General features: G+C 47.7%; 1 protein-coding gene across 2 annotated transcripts in view; it reads left to right on the plus strand.

Annotated features, from left to right (window-relative positions):
* Positions 1–21,291, plus strand: part of LOC140394946 (ephrin-A5-like) — a 426,055-nt gene extending 404,764 nt beyond the window's left edge. For both annotated transcript variants that reach the window (XM_072482161.1, XM_072482163.1), the window contains one exon: positions 3,259–21,291. In XM_072482161.1, coding sequence (XP_072338262.1) covers positions 3,259–3,374 — 116 coding nt within the window. In that variant the 3' untranslated portion in view covers positions 3,375–21,291. The remainder of the gene's footprint in view (positions 1–3,258) is intronic.
* The last annotated feature ends 408 nt before the right edge of the window (positions 21,292–21,699 follow it).

The following is a 21,699-nucleotide window of genomic DNA, read 5'->3' on the forward strand; positions in this document are numbered from 1 at the left end:
TCGGGACCTTCAGCTGCGAACATCCCACTTGGTATCAGGGCAGAAAGCTCCTCTCACTGCCTGGAGTGAGGTTTAAACCCTGCGCCTTCTTACTCAGAGGCAGGAACGCTGGAACTGAGTCAGTGGCGTTGTCCGTGAACTGTTGGTTAATGAGAGCTTGCTGGGCTGTCAGTCGGGAATCTAAGATCAATCTTCAAAGCTCCCTTAATGCACGGCAAACGCTGGTCTATTCCCAGTGCTTGTTCCTACTGCTGTGAAGGGTGGCATCATAATTCTCCAAGTACGCTGAATTTCCCTGTAAGGGGGTTGTGGTAGACCGTGGGGGAGCGGCAGAGAGTAAACTTGGAATGTCCCTTCCTCACATGTACTTCTATCAGGGGGCTTCAGAGAGTCAGAGGAATAAAGAAAACGAATGAGTCCATTAACCACTGTCAGTCCCAGCACTTCAAACCCCGTTTCAATTTCTCATCTTAGTCATTGGGGACAGGAATCTTTTTTTTTAAAAGGCCAAATATCAAATGTGTCGTCTTTGCTTTTTGTTGCAACATCACTCACACTGCAAGGCAGCTTATTGTTTAGAGGCGTCGAGGTAACAGTCATAGAATTTCTGCAACAGGGTGGGGGGCCATCCAGCCCATCCGGCCAGTGATGGAACCACATAATCCCATTCCCCTACCTCGCCATTGCCCGATACTGTCTCTCTAACTGAGCCCTTCCCTCAATGCCATCCCCCGTGTCTTACAAATCTTAACCTTCAGATGTTTCCTCTATACCAGCAATCGTGAATTCTGCTTTAGCAGCTCTTTCTGGCTGAAATTCCACATCCCTCAGTTTCTTTTTTTTTTGAGGAGGGGGGGGGGGGGGTAACTTTAAATTGGAACCCTCCAACTCATTGGTCAATGGAAATACTTTCTCCAGTTTCATTTTTATCCAAATCTCCCATCCTTTTAACCCCTCTATCAGCTTGCTTTGTCCTAACTAAAATTACCTGCTTCTCTGCCCATGCTTCACATCGAAATACTGGAGTTTATCTGAAGGAGTTTGTCCCACACCCTCTCCGTGGCCTTTGCACCCTTCCTAAAGTAAGGCTCCTGCTAGCACGGTTGAGTGGCCGTCCTTCATCTGTGAGCCTTAAGCCACAAGTGTTAGTTTATCAGCTGTGGGAGACATCACGTTTGAGCCCTTCCTGCCATCAGCCGGTGTCCTACTTTACAATAGAGGTCACTGGTTAGTGTCAACGCATGTGTAAGGGACGCCCAAATATGAATGTTGGTAACCTGGGCTAGTAGGTGGGGTACTTCTCCCTCGAAAGAACAACACGCTCCCTCTCTTCCCCTCACCTTGGGTAAGCAGAGACCCATCCCTGTCCAGCGTCTCCCAGACTGTGCGTATCGGTGTGCGCTGCAGACATGGCTGACCAAAGGCTGGCCAATTTAGCAACTCCCTGGCTGAGAGGAGCGGAGCTCGGTACAGAATGGAGATGGAACCCGGGATCTCTGGCCTCTTTGTCCACAGACTGCATTTAGTTTCTCACGTGATAGATAATGGAACCAGCAGTGAGGTTGATATGGGGGGAGGTCAGGGATAGTTTTGGGGGCCTCGCCACACTGGGGAGTTCTGGCGAGCGGAGCCCCCACTGCACAAGCTGGGGCTATGTGCAACCGCGGCAACACCTTCCCCGTTCAGGCCCTTTATACATCACTAGTCACGTCGAATAGCCATGTGGTTCTTGGCACTCACCTGACTTTGACTCCCCAGAGGAAAGCTGGAGTGACAAAAAGTCAGACGGATCGCACTCTTCTGTGGTTAGCAGACATTGTTAGCTCAGGTTAGAGAGAGATTTACTTTGCATCTTTGCCTAGCCTGGCCATGCTTAACGCTGGCTTTCGAAGGCCAAAACTGGCAACAACTAACCTGCGTCACCCGTGACGAATATGAAACACCTTCTCTATAAAAGTATTGAGCTTCAGACCTGCATCCAAAGCCTTTGCTCAAAGATTAGAGTTGGACATCCCACTTTCAGACGGGGCTGCAGTGGGGCAGCACGGTGGCACAGTGGTTAGCACTGCTGCCTCACGGCGTCGAGATCCCAGGTTCGATCCCGGCCCCGGGTCACTGTTCCGTGTGAAGTTTGCACATTCTCCCTGTGTTTGCGTGGGCTTCGCCCCCACAACCCAAAGAAGTGCAGGCTAGGTGGATTGGCCATGCCAAGTTGCCCATTAATTGGGAAAAAAATTAATTGGGTGCTCTAAATTGATAAAGAAAAAGAAAGGGGCTGCAGTTTTCTAACACAGCTCATGGCTTCATTAAACCACTTCCTGGGATGAGTGCATTCTCCTGTCGGAGGAGATTGAGTAGACTGGGCTCATAGTCCCTGGAGTTTAGAAGAGGTGATCCAAACGCGAGGTGATCCAATTCAAACATGCAAAACTCTTCAGGGGCTTCACAGGGCGGATGCTGAGAAAATGTTTCCCCTGGCCGGGGAATCTAAAACACGGAAGTCAGAGTCTCGGAATAAGGGGTTGGCCATTTAGAGTTGAGCTGAGGAGAAATTCTTTCACTCAAAAGGTTTTTATTCTGTGAGATTCTCCACCCCAGAGAGCTGTGGTTGCTGAGTCACTCAGTATGTTCAAAACAGAGGTTGATACGATTTTTGGATACTCGGGGAATGAAGGGCTATGGGGATATTGCTGTAAAATGGAGGTTCGGGCCCAATCTTGTTGGATGGTACAGCAGGCTCGAAGGCCCAAAAGGCCTAATCCAGCTCCCACCCCTTAGCCTTTGATGGCCTTCTCCTTTGAATGTAGGTTAATCGCTTGGCTACCAAGCGAATGACACTCCAAAGTGGCCAACCCTTGCTTGCTCTCTTGGGGAGACGCTGCAGTCAAAGGTCATGGACCTCCAAATCCTGTGACTCTTATCTTTTTAAAAATAAATTTAGAGTACCCAATTCATTTTTTCCAATTAAGGGGCAATTTAGCGTGGCCAATGCACCTACCCTGCACATCTTTGGGTTGTGGGGGCGAAACCCACGCAAACACGGGGAGAATGTGCAAACTCCACAAGGACAGTGACCCAGAGCATTTCAAAGTAGCCTTTTGCATGTGAAGGACTTTGCCATGTGATTGTGTGTAAAGTTGTTTTCTTCGATGTGCTGTATCATGTTATTAGATTTTGCAGGGTTCCCCCATGAAGAAAATAAAAGAAGAATGCAACTTCATTGATGAAAATTATGACTTTTGGTTCTTTGTTTTCCAGATGATTCTATATACGAATCGCCCGAACCGTATCACAATAACAATGGCATCACGACCTTTAGGATTTCTTGGTTCATTGTAGCAACAGCTCTCCTCCTGTTGTTTCTCACGTCATAGCACACAGCCAAGAAGAGAACAAAATGATTTCTGCGTACGTGACTGATACCAAAATGGAGGCGGCAAGAGATTGACGTGGGTCACGCGGAAGAGACTCCATTTTCTGAGAAACTTTGCCGTCAACACAAATTATTCGAGGGACAGACGAGCCCCATTAATGCTTTCTGAGACCAGGAACCCCAATTTTCTTGTGAAGCACTGCCTTGGGCCCATTTGGGTTTGATATAACGCACCGAAATATAGCAGCAGGTATCTCTGCGGAGGTCTCCAGGCGCAACTTTTCTCAAATGGAATCTATGTTGATGCAAGCCTTCGTTCCATCGATAGGCCAAGACTCAAGCAGGAAGAGGCATAGATGACTTCTGGGAGTTTTCAATCATTCACGGCCCCCCTTTAGAGCTGCACCCTCTGTCCACCATCCTCCAGTCAGGCAGCTACGCATTTACATCCTTCTTCGCTTGCCATTGTTTTTAGTTCCACCCCCCCTCTCCCCCCACCCTCCCCCGACAAGAAGGTTCAGTTGAATGGATGTTTTTGGAGGGGTTAGAGTGAGGGGTGCGGCGTTGGGGGGGGATGAGCACTTCATGCTGTCAATTTGTTGTTTCAGTCAGAAAGGGTAGGTGTGGGCTGGGGGTGGGGGGAAACTGAGCATTTCCACTTCAGGTTAAAATGCGGTTGCTGTGACGTAGTGAATGTTCTTGCGCGGCGATCTGGTAGTTTCCTGCAGCCCGGATCAAAATGGACACCACCTGTCTCCCCAAAGCCCAAGCGCGTATTGCAAGGGTTGCCTGAAAAAATAGAATAACTCAGTCAGTGAATGAATACTGAGCATAACATTTCGCTATCCATTTACAACAAGCGGCTTCACATCAGTGTTTACATGGTGGCTAGGCGAAATTCTTTTGCTGATGCATCGAGCTAATAGGGTTGCCAACTGTGGTTGGATATATTCCGTGAGGTTTCCTCACATAACCTCCGACCCCCGATCAGCCTGCCCAGTCAAAATGACTTTTTTTAAAATTTAGAGTGCCCAATTAAACTTTTTCCAATTAAGGGGCAATTTAGCAGCACAGTAGCATTGTGGCCAATCCACCTACCCTGCACATCTTTGGGTTGTGGGGGCGAAACCCACGCAAACACCGGGAGAATGTGCAAACTCCACACGGACAGTGACCCAGAGCCGGGATCGAACCTGGGACATCGGCGCCGTGAGGCAGCAGTGCTAACCACTGCGTCACCGTGCTGCCTAGTCAAAATGACTTTTTTTTAAAATTCCATCTCCCAATATTTTTGTAGCTAATTAAACAAAACCGGAATCTGCTGTTAATGCCCTTTAACCTTTCCTCCCACTGTTGTACGCCACCGTGTCAAGGAGATGAATCGCTGATTCCTGGAGGACAATCCCAGAGGGTTGGCAATCCTAGCTGCTTACCTGGTGGAGAATAACTTCTAAAATGATAGAATTGGGATGTTAATACGATGCTTCAGAATTGGAGGAGGGTTTATTTCTGAAGAGTTGAAAATTAGCAGTGGACGGCTCAAAGGCATTTAAATTAGCACAAGTCTTTTTGTTTAAATAAATGTCACTTCTGAAATTGCGAAATGAATAGACTGGCTGGAAGATATTTATATATACACCTGCAAATTTGGACTACTGTCATCCAACAATAAATCAGGCTTTCTGCCTCCGAGGCAAAGGTGACACAATTCTCGTAAACTCAAAAGTTCTGGTCAGTGGGGAGTACAGGAGGATTTGCCCCCCGCGTTGCGAGGGATTACGACAGCCGGATCTCTTGTGAGGTGTGCGATAGGTTAGAGGCTTCCTTGCGGCTGGTAAGTGCGACATTAAGCAAGCTGAAGTCACCAGAAGATGGAAAGCTGCAGCACTCATTGCCCTCTCAGATATTGCGTCTATTTTCTCATCATCTTGGTTTACTGAAAGCTTGGAGACTACTGAAGGACTTGTGACAATTCTGCTTCTGTCACGCAAAAGAATATTTTTTAGTAACTTGGATTGAGAATACTTTGTGTTTGTGTGTGTATATATTAAATATATACACCCACTTATATGTGTATATATATATATATAAAATATATACATCGGTCAGTGTTGGCAGTCCCCCCCCCCCCCCGCTCACTCTGCCACACACCAAAGGATTACAGAGATTATTGTTTCACAGGTCGCACACTCGACCTTGTTTCCCTGGGTGGCCACCATCTTTCAGCGCAATACAGCTGAAATTGACTCCCATGTTAAATCTCTGGACTTAAAACCAAATAGTTCCCGGTGTTAGTGAAAGAACTGGGCTGTCAGGGCAGAGTGGATCCCAGGGTGTTCTGTTCGGATAAATGTTCTAGAATTTAGCTTGAGTCAGTGAGGTATTATTTTGAGTTACAGGTGCTTGCAAACCGGCCGTTCAGTGTGAGTGTTTACCCCTCGTCTTGTTAGCTTGTTCTCTCTGTTTTTGTTAATAGAAGATTGTAGATCTGGTAGCTTAGTCGTCAGTTTCGCAAATGTCGCAACCTGGTGTAACAATCTGTCTTTATGGCGAGAAGAAAAAGAAGGAAGAGTTGCGTTTATTGAGCGCCTTTCACGTCCCCAGGACATCCCAAAGTGCTTCACAATCAGTGAAGTACTTTTCAAGTGTAACCACTCCGTAATGTAGGGAACGAGGCAGCCAAGGTGCACGCAGCAAGCTCCCCCAAACAGCAATGCGATAATGACCATTTTGAGATGTTGGTTGAGGGGTAAATATTGGCCGGACCCCTGGGGATAACTCCCCTGCTCTTGTCTTTTGCGTCCACCCGAGATAACAAATGGGGCATCATTTTTTAAAAATCATTTTACCTGAAAGATGGTACCTTTGACAGTGCAACACTCCTTCTGTAGTGCCGCTGGAGTGTCAACCTAAACTTCTGTACTCAAGCCCCTCGAGTGAGGTTTGATCGCACAACCTTCTGACTCCAGGGCAAGATTATAACCAACTGGGCTCTTTCTGATGTGACTACGAGTGGAATTGTCAACAAATACGAGCCCTGCTACATAATGGGCAAAATTTTACAGCTCTCCGAATGTATGATACGTGTGAGAATATTGTTGGGATGAAATAATCAAAAGGACGACATTCTGTATAATGTAAAATATTATTAACATAATTCCAAAAAGCACTGGGATTGCGGCGCTGAGGACCCGGGTTCGAATCCCGGCCCTGGGTCACCATTCCTGTGGAGTTTGCACATTCTCCCCGTGCCTGCGTGGGTTTCACCCCCACAACCCACAGATGTGCAGGGTTAGGTGGATTGGTCACGCTAAATTGCCCCTTAATTGGAAAAAAAAATAATTGAGTACTCTAAATTTATTTTTAAAAAGCATAGGCCCAAAAAATGAATGTAAGAGTCTAGGTAATGGCATTCACAAAACATGAACAATATTGGACATTTTTTATCAGATACGTCTATTTTAATTTTATGAGGGATAGCTGGAAAACCTGCCTTCGGAATGAGTGACGATTTCACCTGGTGAATCGATGGGAGTTATAAGCTCATTGCAAACCTCTCATGTTTTCCACGTTTTTACTAAGGTTGTTTATGGTTCAACATTCCTCTCCTGAGAACCGCCGTCTAGTTAGATGGGCAAGTTTTCTCTGCGCAAACAGCGGTTTCCTCGTAGGGATATGTCACTCGCCGCACACTGATTTATTTCTCCTGCCTAAAGCAGCAGCTCGTGGAATAGGAGATGCTCACCTTATTGCACAAAGGGGCAGCACAGTAGCACACTGGTTAGCACAGTTGCTTCACAGCTCCAGGGTCCCAGGTACAATTCCTGGCTCGGGTGATAGTTTGTGCGGAGTCTGCACGTTCTCCCCGTGTGTGCGTGGGTTTCCTCCGGGTGCTCCGATTTCCCCCCCCACAGTCCAAAGATGTGCAGGTTAGGCGGATTGGCCATGCTAAATTGCCCCTTAGTGTCCAAAAAAGGTTAGTTGGGGTTACTGGGTGTGGGCTTAAGTGGGGTGCTATTTCCAGGGGCTGGTGCAGACTCGATGGGCCGAATGGCCTCCTTCTGCACCGTAAATTCTATGATTCTATGAAAGCAAGCTAATGTAAGCTTGCAGATAGGAGAGGCACGGAACGCTTGAGCTGGGGGAAACAATCTCTCAGACATGAGCAATCGTTCCATACCCTCACCACAAAGCCTCACGGTGAGCCCAGGCCAGGACCCCCAACTGGCTATGTGGTGTCGGATTGGTGGGGTGCTCTCCTGTACCTTGTCCATGTGAATCCTTTGAATGTGTGCCAATGGGCCCTTTGGCTATGGATTGTGATATACCGCCAGCCTGTCTGTCGCACTTTGCTGGGCTTTTTTAGATAGGAACCCCTGGCCTATTTGCTTGTTTTTCCCACCCCCTTGCCCAGGAGCCCTGCCCTTGATGAGAATGATCCACTGCAGGATTCCGAACCACAGCTAGGACTTGCATTTCTCTGCTAAACTCACCTGGGTGCACGCACAGGAAACCTGGATAACATCCTCTCAATACAACAACATAATCCTCATAAAGGCCACCAACTAATGTGAGTCCTCGGTCTGCTTTCATGGGATGCTTTCTAGGCAACCTTGAAGCTATGTTATGTGTTACCCTCAGATACGACCAAACTACAAAATGGAGGCGTAACCGTTCAAAAGTGATGTGGGCGGCAACGGTTTACATTTCTCACACTAACATGGGTGCTCAAATTAATCAAATACTGGCGCTAAATCAATTCCCGGGGGGGGGGGGGGGTTGCTGGGCCGTTGCCTTCAATCCTGGCTCCTGAAGCTGAAAGTGAATCTTGTCCGAATTGTTTACCCCCCCCCCCCCCACCCACCCCAGACAAGTCAAACTTCACTTTCACTGGATCCTGCCAGCTGGCACTGGGTGGGGGGAGCATGAAAGAGGGGGAGGGGGGTGTCTTCTTAAGTGTGCTCCTGAGTGGTGACGTCAAGACATTGCGGCCACTCTCGCGAGACCCCAGCTCTCTCGTAAAAGACCCTAATCCGGTCAGCAAGTGTTTGAGGAACTTGGTTCCTGGGCGGGAAACCTGTGTCCTTGTCATTGAATTTGTGATGTCTTGAACCCCTTCCTGTCGTTTATAATCTATGTGCTTCAGAGACTGCTGTAAATATTGTATGGACTTATATTAATGACCAGTTGATCATATTGGGAACTCATATTAGGGCCAGTGCTGAGGAATTTGATGGGTATCGGAATGCTTCGTGGTAAAATGGTTTGTAAACAAGATCATCTATGGTTGGAAAAAGCATCAGATCGATTCTGTTTTATCAACGCCATTAAACCTGCTTCTGAAAGTAATGAGCCATTTGCTTGAAGGGCCATTGCCCAGAAATCTGTTTGAACAGACGACTTGAAAATCGATGGGGGCCACGTCAGATTTCATATACGGAGCACGATGCTAGTGAAGGCCCGACATTTCTCAAGCCAGAGGTGCGACAGAAGGAACAGTAACGGACACATGGAAAAGTAGTCTGTGAAATGGATACTGTGTATCCTGGTTGTAATGAGAACTGTTGCAGCTAACCCATTGTAGAAGTAGTTTCCACCTCCAAAAACACTGGTGTGATTCCCCCCCCAGTCAGTGGGGTTTCCTCGTCAGTCACACCGTCCGCCACTGGGGAACGCGTGACGGCAGCTTGCCATCAGCGGGACCGGGCGAGCCCGCCAATGGGAACGACGGGAAAACACTGCCCCAATTGAAATACATAAAACTGTCAGATCAGGCCAATAGAATCATAGAATCCCTACAGTGCAGAAGGTGGCCATTCGCCCCAAACCCCAACCCTATCCTCGTAACTCCACCTATTCTGCACATCCCTGAACACTAAGGGGCAATTTAGCACCGCCAATCCACCGGAGCACCACAGACAACTTCAAATCTCTTTTTTTTTGTGGGGGGGGGGGGGGGGGGGGCGGCATTGTGGCACAGTGATTAGCAGTGCTACCTCAAAGCGCCAGCAACCAAGGTTTGATTCCAACCTCGGTGACCGTGTGAAGTTTGCACGACCTTCCCGAGTCTGTGTGGGTTCCTCCGGGTGCTCCGCTTTCCTCCCACTGTCCAAAGATATGAAGGTTTAGGTGGATTGGCCATGCTAAATTGCCCTTAGTGTCCAAACGTTAAGGTGGGGCTACGGGGACAGGGTGGGAGTGCCTTTTCGGAGGGTCGGTGCTGCCTGAATGGGCCAAATGGCTTCCTTCTGCACTGTATGATAATTGTCTTTTGTGCGCTGCTTGCTTTTCCAACAACCTTTGACTATTTTGCGCCATTTTCTGCGGTGACGTCCTGACCACCCAGTGCGAGTATCTACCTGAGATGATCAGTCACAATCCAAAGTAACTCAGCTTTTGATCTGTGCGCGTTGTCACACAGACCTGCAGGAAATGAGAATACAATGAGCATTTCAAGGTCAGCCTAAGTGAGTACATGTTGTTCTTCATGAGCATTATCAGAAAACCTTCTCCCAATCCCCTGAGTTATCTGAGACTGAAGACTCCGGTGATTGCCTGCTGCTGTTACTGATTCCTGCGCTGCGCCTGCCCGGCTGGTCGAACAGACCCAGATTCAGCTGATCCTGCAAAACCAATATAGGGTTGAAGTTCTTGACTTACGTACTTTGACCTTCTGAGAATGGACGTAACATTCCTGTCTTCAAATAGAACAAAACAAATTAGGTTTCCAATTCTCTGCAGCAAATTAAGAAATACGATACACCCTATCCCATGACTATCGTACTGCAAGGGATAGTCGGCAGCAAAATATCTGATGGAAAATCATTGTTTCTGAAAACAGTTTTAAATGGTAGAGCACACTCAAAGGGCGAGCCTGACAAAGCTACTCGTAGTTTACAAGTCTCTGACAATAGGTTAGGTATTTATATGTCCTGTGTAAATTTATAATATTGTTGTTTCTCGCAAGGGGTGAACCTTGAATCAGTTTAAACATGCAATGTGATTCTCTACCCAAGTTTAAAAAAATTATTTAAACATATCCCCATCGTGTACCCACGATTCGTCCAATTTGGTGTTGTGTGCTTGGTTGAGGGAATGGGAGAGATGTAATTAGCAGTGATTGTTGTATATTCTATATATTTGTTCAGAACAATGCAGAGATGCCACTAGATTCCAAATGTGCAGGGACATTATTTACATAATTTCGTATCAGGTTTAAAACGTCTACTCCATGCTTCAACTTTTAGCTTTGAGCACCGGGCTACCCAGACTGAGGGTCGCGACCTCACCGGGGTTGCGGGATCTGAGGTAGCAATGGGCGCCTTTTGAATCCTTTTAACGGTGGGTTAACTCACCGATGATTCCTGCTCCCACTGAGGGCCACAAACATTTCAAGAGTCGGGTTTGGGGTAGCAGCCGAAAATCATCTGGGAAATACGGTTCTAACAGTATCTCTGGTGTCTGTTTACTCATTTCTGAGTTGACATCCAATCTGAGTCAGACACAGTGAACATATGAAAGTCAAGTCACCATACTCCCAGATGTCCATAGGCTGCTTTGCCCTGGGGGGTGACTGGTTTAACCCAAGGATCACCACACCTCAGGCGAGGGGAAGGGTTGAGAAGACGGGGCCTTCATGAATAACGTCAGCCAGTACGAGAATTGAACCCACGCTGCTGACTTCATTCTGCATCACGAACCAGCTGTCCAGCAACTGAGCTAAACCCGCACCCTCCCCCCCAACCCCCACCGTGAGCATATTATCATTTACTCGATTCTCAGAATCAACCACTGACCAGTTCTGAACAGTAGAGTGATCACTAGCACATCACACGATGAAGGCCTCACTGCTGCTCATCATGGCTTCTGGCCTCTCTCGGAACGCATTCTGACATCAAATATTAAATTGGCCAGAAGGAAGAGGCCACAAAATGTGGATCGCATTATTTTAAAATGTCTGTAGTCTCTTTAGCTGAGTTATAAAGATGATAAACTTGGCCAGAGCTTGCAGGGTTTTCATTACTCATAGTGTCACTGAGTCCGACTCCATTCCGGGCCTTTCCATATCAGTCAGACAGAGCCCCGTTCAAAAGGAGTAGAAATCTGAGCCAAGAAGCTTTCATAAAAATGTAATTAAGTTTTACACATCACTTGTGTGCTGTAAATGTGATGTTAATCCTTCGATTTTCAGTTGATGTAAGAGGGGAGCGTAAACGCAAAGGCTACCATTTTGCACAGGAGGTTTCCAGACTACAGCTGTGCTGCCCCCACTGCAGGATTGTAAGCTAATAAATTTAAATTGAAGGATTAATGTTATTAAAACATTGGGAAGTCAGCCACAAATATCCCATAGTCAATCTACAGCTGCACCTATGCTGCATCTTCTGTGCAAATATCGTCAATTGGAAGATCATAACAAGGATGTCACTGTATTGTGGGCATCGTTTTGTGAACCGTTTTACTCAAGCTTCACTTGGCCTTTGCGCTTGAATCTTGTCTGAGCCCAAATCACCTTCCTTTTTAAGGGCGAATTTATTGTAAACTGGAAAAAATATCTGCACACAAAAACAGGCTATTTGGCTCAACAGGTCCACTCCAGTGTTGTGCTCCACAAAAGCTACTCCAACCCTGCTTTGTCGTACCCCATCTAACTAAATTATTTTCCAGTTCCACCAGTGGTGGGCAGCGTTCTTCAATGTTTACGGCGCTGCCCATAATGATGCCCTCCACTGGCGGGAGCTGCAAACGCCACCTACTCTCTCTTTGAGAGTCCAGTGCAGGAGCAGTGGTTAAGCGATTGCCCTTTGGAAACCTGCTGTGGGATTCTCCGTTGATGCGATCCACCACCCCGCCAGCAGCTCACCTACGCCCGCGTGTTTCCTGGCCGTGTGGGTTGGCCCACAATGGGAAACTCCATTGGCCGGCTGCGGTAACGGAGAATCCCGCTGCCGGTGGGGAGGGGCGCCGGTAAACGGGGCTGGCGGGACGGACAATCCCACCCCCGTTTCCTTTTCACCAAAGGTCTCCGTCAAGCTTGCTATTCCGTGTTCCTTAATAATAATAGTATTCTTTACTGTCACAAGTAGGCTTACATTAACACTGCAATGAAGTTACTGTGAAAAGCCCCTTCCGCCACATTCCAGCTCCTGTTCGGGTACATGGAGGGAGAATTCAGAATGTCCAAATTACCTAACAGCACGTCTTTCGGGACTTGTGGGAGGAAACCGGAGCACCCGGAGGAAACCCACACAGACACGGAGAGAACGTGCAGACTCCGCACAGATAGTGACCCAAACGGGGAATTGAACCTGGGACCCTGGTGCTGTGAAGCAACAGTGCTAACCACTATGCTGCCGTGCCGCCATGTGGTACCTCAATTACAACCTCCCAGCTGGGAAATGTTCACAAGGGTGAGATTCAGTGATGTCCTCTCCACTTGTGTTTCAGAGCAGTAAAAGGAGGGAACAGAAATGGTATGAGTAGTCAGGGCCATCCTAGCTTCCAGACAGCAAGTTATTGAGAATTACATCGAGATTTACAGCATGGTCGCAGACCATTCAGGCCAATGATCTATGCTCCACACAAGCCCCATCCCACCTTATTTCATCCCTCTATATCAACATATTCCTCTGTTCCTTCCTCCATCATATACTTATCTAGTTTCCCCTTTAATACGCCTATGAGGTTGCCTGTGCCATTGTCTGGCTGCACTTAAAAGCTGGTTTGGTGACATGATTGAAGTGAGAGATTCAGACCCTGTGGGGTTTGAATAAATAAGTCCACTTTCCTCCGCTCCATGGTCACTACGTTGCTGCACCTTCGGCCTCCCAAGTCAGGCATTGGCCAGGCTCATGGTCCCTTAAAAAATGTAAGTGAGGGGCAGCACAGTGGCGCAGTGGGTTAGCCCTGCAGCCTCACGGCGCCGAGGTCTCAGGTTCGATCCCGGCTCTGGGCCACTGTCTGTGTGGAGTTTGCACATTCTCCCCGTGTCTGCGTGGGTTTTGCCCCCACAACCCAAAGATGTGCAGGGTAGGTGGATTGGCCACGCTAAATTGCCCCTTAATTGGAAAAAATTAATGAGGTACCCTAAATTTTTTTTTTTTAAAATGTAAGTGAGCGACGCTGGCTTAAGCTAATCCACTGGCTAGTGGATAGTCCCATCCGGGGAGGAAATAAGGGAAGAGGGCACCATCGAATAGCTGAGACCTCTGAACTGCCCATGGTCATCGTTGCCCGAGATCCAACCCCAGTTTTCCGACCAGGCCCTGCGATTCGGTCAAGATCTCCTCAATAATAACTCAGAGATTTGAATGATGCCAATATGAAGGATAATGACCGCTGAGTGATGCAATTTGTCCAACTTACGACATGATTGGCAATTTAAGCACAATGGAGCAAATGGTAGATTAGCAGGAAAGTAATTGGATCAGTCAATCACAAGAAGTAATTTGAATACGTTTTTTATTGGAGGTTTCAGCTGTTTCATTCATCACTTACCCAGCAGCCCATGTCAAAATGAGACTTTGCAAATAGTGAGCTGTTTCTAAGTTACTGGTGGTTTTGTTAGTCATCACAAGAGTCAGCTGTAGTATAATTTAATACAGTAATTGAGAGATTAGTCTTGAGGTTTCTTTGTGAATGGCAAGTGGATAGGACATTGGGCAAATAGTTCTATATTCTGGGAGGTAATCCCGAGGGGCCATATCTTCAACGTTCAGTCTGCCTCTCCAGCGAGCAATGCAGAATTCAGACCCAAAGTCTTGACCACAATCTATCCATTTCTTTTGCCCTTCCTTTCCGTTTTCCCCACAGTACTGCCAGCTTGGATTTTCACTTTGTTTGGGGACAGGGCCTGTGGTTGGTTAGGCTGAGTGACTATTACAGTGTTGTAAACCCCAGGTCATAAGCGTGTGCATTTGAGATGCAGCGAATGCAAGACCAGAGTCATGTGACATTAACAATTGCTCAGGCTGATGAGGACCAGGCAGTCATTTATTACATCGACTGGAGGCTTTGACTTTGCAGTATTGTGCGGGAAAGGGAAGCCGAGACTTTCCTGTAAATTATAACATCATTAATACGTCACCTTGAGTTTAACCTACTTTGTGTGAGGCTGGACAAATAGCAAAGCCAAATTAACACCCCAGCTGAGAGCTTTGTAGCGTTGCTTCATTTTTGCAAAGGGGTGGGGGGTGGCATCTCTCTAATGTACGGAGAAAAGTTTCATCTAGACTGAGGGTGGAATTTTCCCCAAAAATGGCATAGTGTCAGGTTCTGACTGACAACTGCTGTGTTTCTCCCCCGAGAGAAACAGCCCGGTTTTCTCTCCAGATCTTCTGACACCTTGGGTGCGATTCTCTGTCCCCCCCGCCGGGTCGGAGAATCGCCGGGGGCTGGCGTGAATCTCGCCCCCGCCGTGTCCCGAATTCTCCGCCACCAGCGAATCGGCGGGGGCGGGAATCGCACCGCGCCGGTCGGCGGGCTCCCCCCGGCGGTTCTCCGGCCCGCGATGGGCCGAAGTCCCGCCGCTGTCAACCCTCGCCAGCCGGCGTGGATTGAACCACCTACCTTACCGGCGGGGGCAGACGGCGCGGGCGGGCTCCGGGGTCCTGGGGGGGGGCGGCGTTGGGCGATCTGGCCCCGGGGTTGCCCCCACGGTGGCCTGGCACGCGATCGGGGTCCACCGATCGGTGGGCGGGCCTGTGCCATGGGGGCACTCTTTATCTTCCGCCTTCGCCATGGTCTCCACTATGGCGGAGGCGGAAGAGACCCCCTCCACTTTGCATGCGCGGGGATGACGTCAGCAGCCGCTGACACTTCCGCACATGCGTTGTCCGGCGAAGTCCTTTCGGCGCCGGCTGGCGTGGCGCCAAAGGCCGTTCCAGCTGGCGGGGCAGAAATCACTCCGGCGCGGGCCTAGCCCCTCAAGGTGAGGGCTTGGCCCCTAAAGGCGCCGGAGTGGTTCCCCCCACTCCATTACGTCGGATTCCCCCGCCCCGCCGGGTGTTTTCCCGCCAGTGGGATCTACCTCTCTTACCGCTGTCAATGGGATTTCCCAGGAAAACCATACGCCGGCATGGGACCGGAATTTCCCACCGGTGTGAACAGCTGGTAAATCCCTCCCTCCCTTCACCTATCCACGTCGGCAATCTCTGCACCCCCCCTCACTCACCATCCATCCGTGCCAGCAATCGTTGCCTCACCGCCCCATTGTTGCCTCTGGCAGCACCCCTTTGTAGTGCCAACCTGGCTGCCTGGTACTGCCCTCATTCCAATGATGGCCTTCTTGTGAGAGTTAGCGGCCATAACGGGATTCGGGCCTGCGCCGAACAATTCCGGGAAATTGTTGCCTGATTATCTAGGTATGAACTATCACCATCCACGCACAAATCAGAGTTCACCTGTGCGAAAGACAAGGACGGCAGGAACTGGCAAAATCTGGAGCGATTTGCTGACCCATTGATTGTTTAAATATTAGTTATTATTTTAATTGAAAGCAATGTAGGTAACACACTGTCACAACCATTTTAAGATATCTGCTACTTTGCTGGTGATAAACCAGTACAGTCGGTGTAATGGCACATTGATCGTAACATGGTGGAGAATATTAAAAGCAGTGCACTTTATTTTATTTGGAAATAATTGCAATAATCAATAATAACGCCAGGCGTTGCTGTTTATCCTACTTGGTTGGCTGAACAATACGAATTGCTAACGTACAATGCTATCATTTCCAAAACTGAAATGTTACTAAGTGCACTTCCCATTCTGAAAGATCACAGTGAACTACATCTAACGCCTGTCTTTATTAGAATATCTAGAACTGCTTACAAATCAAAGTGCCAGTTCCTCTTCGTTGTACTACATCAAATTCTAATGATTTTCATTCTAACCTGTTATTGCAAACTCTTCAGCTCTCCTCTGTGTACTCCACTGTGTTAACTCTAATCTATTGCACATTCACATCCGTCCCTCTCCCCACCATCAGTGTAGAGAGGTACTGAGCAGAGATGTTTTGTCCCAGAGGGTGTTGGCGGGTCTGGAACTCACTGCCTGAAACGGTGGTAGAAGCAAAAACAGGCCGCATTTCAAAAACACTTGGATATGCACTTGAGCTATCACGGTAAAGGTTGGCACGGGAGCACAGTGGTTAGCACTGTTTCTTCACAGCTCCAGGGTCCCAGGTTCGATTCCTGGCTTGGGTCACCGTCTGTGCGGAGTCAGCACGTCCTCCTCGTGTCTGCGTGGGTTTCCTCCGGGTGCTCCGGTTTCCTTCCACATTCCAAAGTTACGCAGGTTTGGTTGTTCGGCCATGCTAAATTGCTCTTAGTGTCCATCAGGGTTAGGTTGGGTTACGGGGATAGGGTGGAGGCGTCGGCTTGGGTGGGGTGCTCTTTCCAATGGCGGGTGCAGACTTGATGGGCCGAATGGCCTCCTTCTGCACTGTAAATTCTATGATAATCAATTACTTGCAGCACCACAACCAGCACACCCACAGGCCAAGGACTGGAAAGTGGGATGGGACTAGATAGCTCTCTCTTTGGCTGACATACCAGCCTCCCCGAACAGGCGCCGGAATGTGGCGACTAGGGGCTTTTCACAGTAACTTCATTTGAAGCCTACTTGTGACAATAAGCGATTTTCATTTCATTTTCATTTCAAGGGCCAAATGGTCTCCTGGGCTGTAAATTTTCCACATCTCTCAAGTGAACAGCAATGTATTTATACAGCAACAGAACGTGTAGCTGCTGCATGGATTCTACCTCTGGAATCCCTTTGCCTAACCGCAATGCGATTCATCAAAATCTTTCTCGGGCCTTCAGAAGCTTTGCTCGACCCTTCCGTAACCTCTTCCCTCTTGGCTGGCAGTGCGTTTCCCCTACACCTCTCTCTGATGTTCTTCACATGAAGGCCCCTGCACATATTACCGCGGGTGATTGAAAACTCTGCTTCTGCAAAGTGGCACAAAGCAGGGAGAGGCAATAGTTGTAGATACTGCCCCATGGTGCAGGACATCATCAAGATCTTGAAACATGAAGCAATGATGGATGCAGGAGGATGATGGACCATGCTGGGATATAACGGGGAATTTGTTCATCTGCTTTGAAAAGGGATGAACTCCACTTACTTTAAAATGTTTAGCAGTGTTTCCTTTAAAACAAAGGAATTTTATATTGTCTTCACCGATGGTAGAGCTCAAGGTGGCACAGTGGTTAGCACTGCTGCCTCACAGCGCCAGGGACCCGGCTTCGATTCCGACCTTTGGTGTGGAGTTTGCACGTTCTCCCCATGTCTTCGTGCGTTTCCTCCCACAGTCCAAAGGTGTGCAGGTTAGGTGGGTTGGCCATGCTAAATTGCCCAAAAGTGTCCAAGATTATTATTATTATAATCTTTATTGTCACAAGTAGGCTTATATTGCAATGAAGTTACTGTGAAAATCCCCTCATCGCCACATTCCGGCGCCTGGTTGGGTACACAGAGGGAGAATTCAGAATGTCCAAATTACCTAATGTGCAGGGTAGGGAGGGTTACGGGGATAGGGTAGATGAGGGGGTATAGGTAGCATGCTCTTTCAGAGGGTCGGTGCAGACTCGATGGACCGAATGGTCTCTGCACTGTGGAGATTCCATCATGTCGCACAATAGGATGTTAATCCAGAGATGGCATCAAAGACCAAAGGTAGAAATTGGCAAAGGACAGGTCAAATTAAAGGTGTGATTATAAAACAGATGTGGAAAATCCCGCCCATAGGGTTTGACAAACATTCCAAGCCACTGGAACATCCTTGTGGGATTGAGAGGTGACTGCTGTAGTACCTAAGGAGGTTTTGAAATAGCCTACGCTCTGGGGCAGCACGGTGGCGCAGTGGTTAGCACTGCTGCCTCACGGCGCCGAGGTCCCGGCTTCGATCCCGGCTGTGGGTCACTGTCTGTGTGGAGTTTGCAGTTTTTCCCCGTGTCTGCGTGGGTTTCGCCCCCACAACCCAAAGATGTGCAGGGTAGGTGGATTGACCACGCTAAATTGCCCTTTAATTGGAAAAAATATGAATTGGGTACTCTAAATTTATTTTTCAAAAAGGAAGAAATAAAAAGGAAATAGCCGACACTGTAACCCACTCAAACTGGCATTCGGCCCTGGAAATTGCCTGAGGTGAGATTAGATAAAATGCAGGACCAACATGTGACAAGATCTTGTACGATTGAAGTATTGTTTTTGCCATCATTACTTCTTTGTTCACCACACATAGTTGTCAACGGTTGCATCTAGATTTCTGCCTGTGCAACACCGCTGAATACATTTGTAAAAGTGATCCATAGATCATAAAGCACTTTGGATGTTATCCGGTGCTGTTTGATTCCTGCTCCATCTTTCCTGCACAGATTCCCATTGTACAGTCCAGGCCGGTAGAGAGTGCCTCTCTCCTGGAGGCTCTCGGTGACTAAGGGAGGCTGGATTGATAGTTAGGCTGGGCGCCTGTTGGAGCAATGTGAATACCAATTGGATCTCACTGGGTGTGTTGCCTATAACTACGTAAACTTCCTTGGCATTTAGCTTGACTCATGCCCCTCACGCGTGGTACAGGGGTTACATGGAAGGCACTCTCTGTGTGCAAGACAACCTTTTGCTACAAAGGGACATCACATGTTGAAGAACTTCTCCATGTTTAACCTTGGCTTGATCCAGCACATTATTTGCTCAGTTACTTTGCATATTGTGCTGATCTACATTGCCTGAACGATCTAATTTCCACTATTGAAACAACTTCTGAAGGCTGCAGGTTGTCCGCAGGCCACCATACCGTTAATTAGGTTCAACAGCAGTGCTTTTCCCTTCAGTGTATGTTGCCTAGACCACCATCAGATGGGCTATTTGTACATTTGACAGGAAAGGAAGAAGAGAGATCCACCCTTTCATATTACTGGGGACTTGCTTCAAATCCAGCCCCTACCAGATGGAGGAAAATCTCTCTTTCCCTCAGGGCTGTCACTGGTCTTATCTGAAATGAGTTTGGGCAGTTCTTAACGTCTCATACGTGTGATTTCATGTGTGAAGTTGCTCTGGGACTTAGCTTAATCCACTTCCCAATGAACCTGAATCTGTAAGAGAACACAATCCTCCTCTGATTCAACAATTCGTAACACCTTCACTGCAATCTTGGTCACGGTGAATGCAGAATATAGGAAGCGCCCACACTGACCTTGGGAGTGTATGTGAAAGGGAGAGATTTTTTTTCTCTGCGGCTGGAGCAGAGATTTTGTGAATGACCCCTGCTGCACTTGGTTTGCTGAAGTGGTTGGCGAAGCCTCTGCGTTTTACCGGATTTAAATGTTTTCTCTTTTACTTCACTCAGAAATAAAGAGCAAAGTGATGCCTGTCATGTTAAAAGCTTCCCACTTCCACATTGCAATTGTAAAAGCAACCTACTTGCATCGAAGTTGTATAGTGTTGGCTCAATGGTGAGGCAGACTGGTGGTCATGGAACACCACAGCCACAGGTTTCATCCCTCTGATCGGGTGACGGTCGCGATGGAGCTACAGCACTTCACTGGCAGTGCTGAAGATCAGTAAATCACTCCAAGCTATTCCTTAACAGATCCTAGTGGCTGAGGGCCCTTTCTTGTCTTTTAACTGGTTGCATTTCCCTCTGAATACTTAAGTGATTATTTGTATGAAAATTGCACTGCTTGTTATTTCAATGGACCCGCGTATTGCAAACTGATTAATTCCTTCATTAATAGAGAAAGAAGCAAATTCACCCTGAAGTGCAATGTGGTAAAGATGCATTCTTCATCTTGTTTCAATTGTTAGTCCGAGCCCAACCTCCATCAGGAATAGGTCCATAAAATGCCGGAAAGGAACAGTCTGTCGATTGGCATCTGGACGCGAAAGGTAGTTCAGCAAGTGAGGTAAACCCCATCTCTTTTGTTGACTTCCCTTGTTCAGAGTGCACAGAATTTGGTCTTGTCAGGCAGCGTCAACTGAGCGACAGCGAATCAGAGCCTGCTTTACCCTCTGCACTCACTGACTTCAATGGGACAGAAAATAGGGCGGAGTTATAAATAACTGGCTCTGATTTGCTGCCCAAGGCCCTTTTTAACCCTGGGTTTTTTTTTGTTGCTGAGCCAGTTGCAGAAGGTGCGTTTTGCAATTTGGGGCCATTGGTTGGGCCGTCTCTCGAAGACTAGAACACTGCCTTTGTCCCGTCACATTCCAACAAGCCATTTTGCCCTTTCACCTGAATGATTGGGGGGGGGGGGCACCGCCTTTGGCTCGGGAGGAGAGAGGTCAAGTTGAACCTGCCCATTCTTCTTCATCCATCTAGCTTGGATACTGGGCCGTGGCTCCGATGTCAACAGAGGCGCGAGGCAGACCACTAAATGCAAAGTCTGCAAGCGGAACCACACATGAAAACCTTGCACTCATTCCCAGGAGTGGCCTCATTTTCCTGCTTAACTTTGCCCAGTCGTTCTTGGGAATGCCTCGTCACGACAAACCCCCAGGTCTCTTAGACACTGTACCAACGTGAAGTCCAGCTCCTGTTAAGTTGGCCTTTGCCTTTTCCCAGCCTGGTAGCCATTGTTTGAATCTTTTTTTTAAAGAAATGACCTTCAATTGGAATTGTTCGTATATAATTAAACTACACATTAGTGAACATGAAAATGGTTCTCTACATGATCTTTGCTGGGATCCAATTTAATCTTATCACAGTTTCTATTCAGTGGGCTGTACTGTATTTCTTACTATATGTCTAAACAGCAATGTAAAACAACTCACGTATGCTTCAGACTGTTGACGTCTGGACAATGGTTTGTTACAACATGATCAATATTCTCTCTCCAAGGAAGAAAGTTTGACTGTATTCATTGTAAATAATTGTTGATGTAATAAAATATCAATAAACTCTTTTATAGCTGCAACTATTGTGTCAATAATGTGACGAACGATAATAATTATACATTACTTAAGATTGGCTTTAACTAAATTCTATGAAAAAAATGCTATGATAATCAGGGTGGCGAGACAGGGCTAACTGAAAATCGCTTATTGTCACAAGTAGGCTTCAATGAAGTTACTGTGAAAAGCCCCTAGTTGCCACATTCCAGCACCTGTTCGGGGAGGCTGGTACGGGAATTGAACCATGCTGCTGGCCTGCCTTGGTCTGCTTTCAAAGCCAGCGATTTAGCCCAGTGTGCTAAACCAGCCCCTTGATTTGGAGGTGATTCTGATTCGGAGGTGACACCAGTTTACCTCAGGATAGACTGCATCAACACACGAGAACCTAATGCAGGGTAAAATTAAGGAATTGGTCATCTACCAGAAGATTC

The sequence above is a fragment of the Scyliorhinus torazame genome, chromosome 18, assembly GCF_047496885.1.
Source record: "Scyliorhinus torazame isolate Kashiwa2021f chromosome 18, sScyTor2.1, whole genome shotgun sequence".
Classification (NCBI taxonomy): Eukaryota; Metazoa; Chordata; class Chondrichthyes; order Carcharhiniformes; family Scyliorhinidae; genus Scyliorhinus; species Scyliorhinus torazame.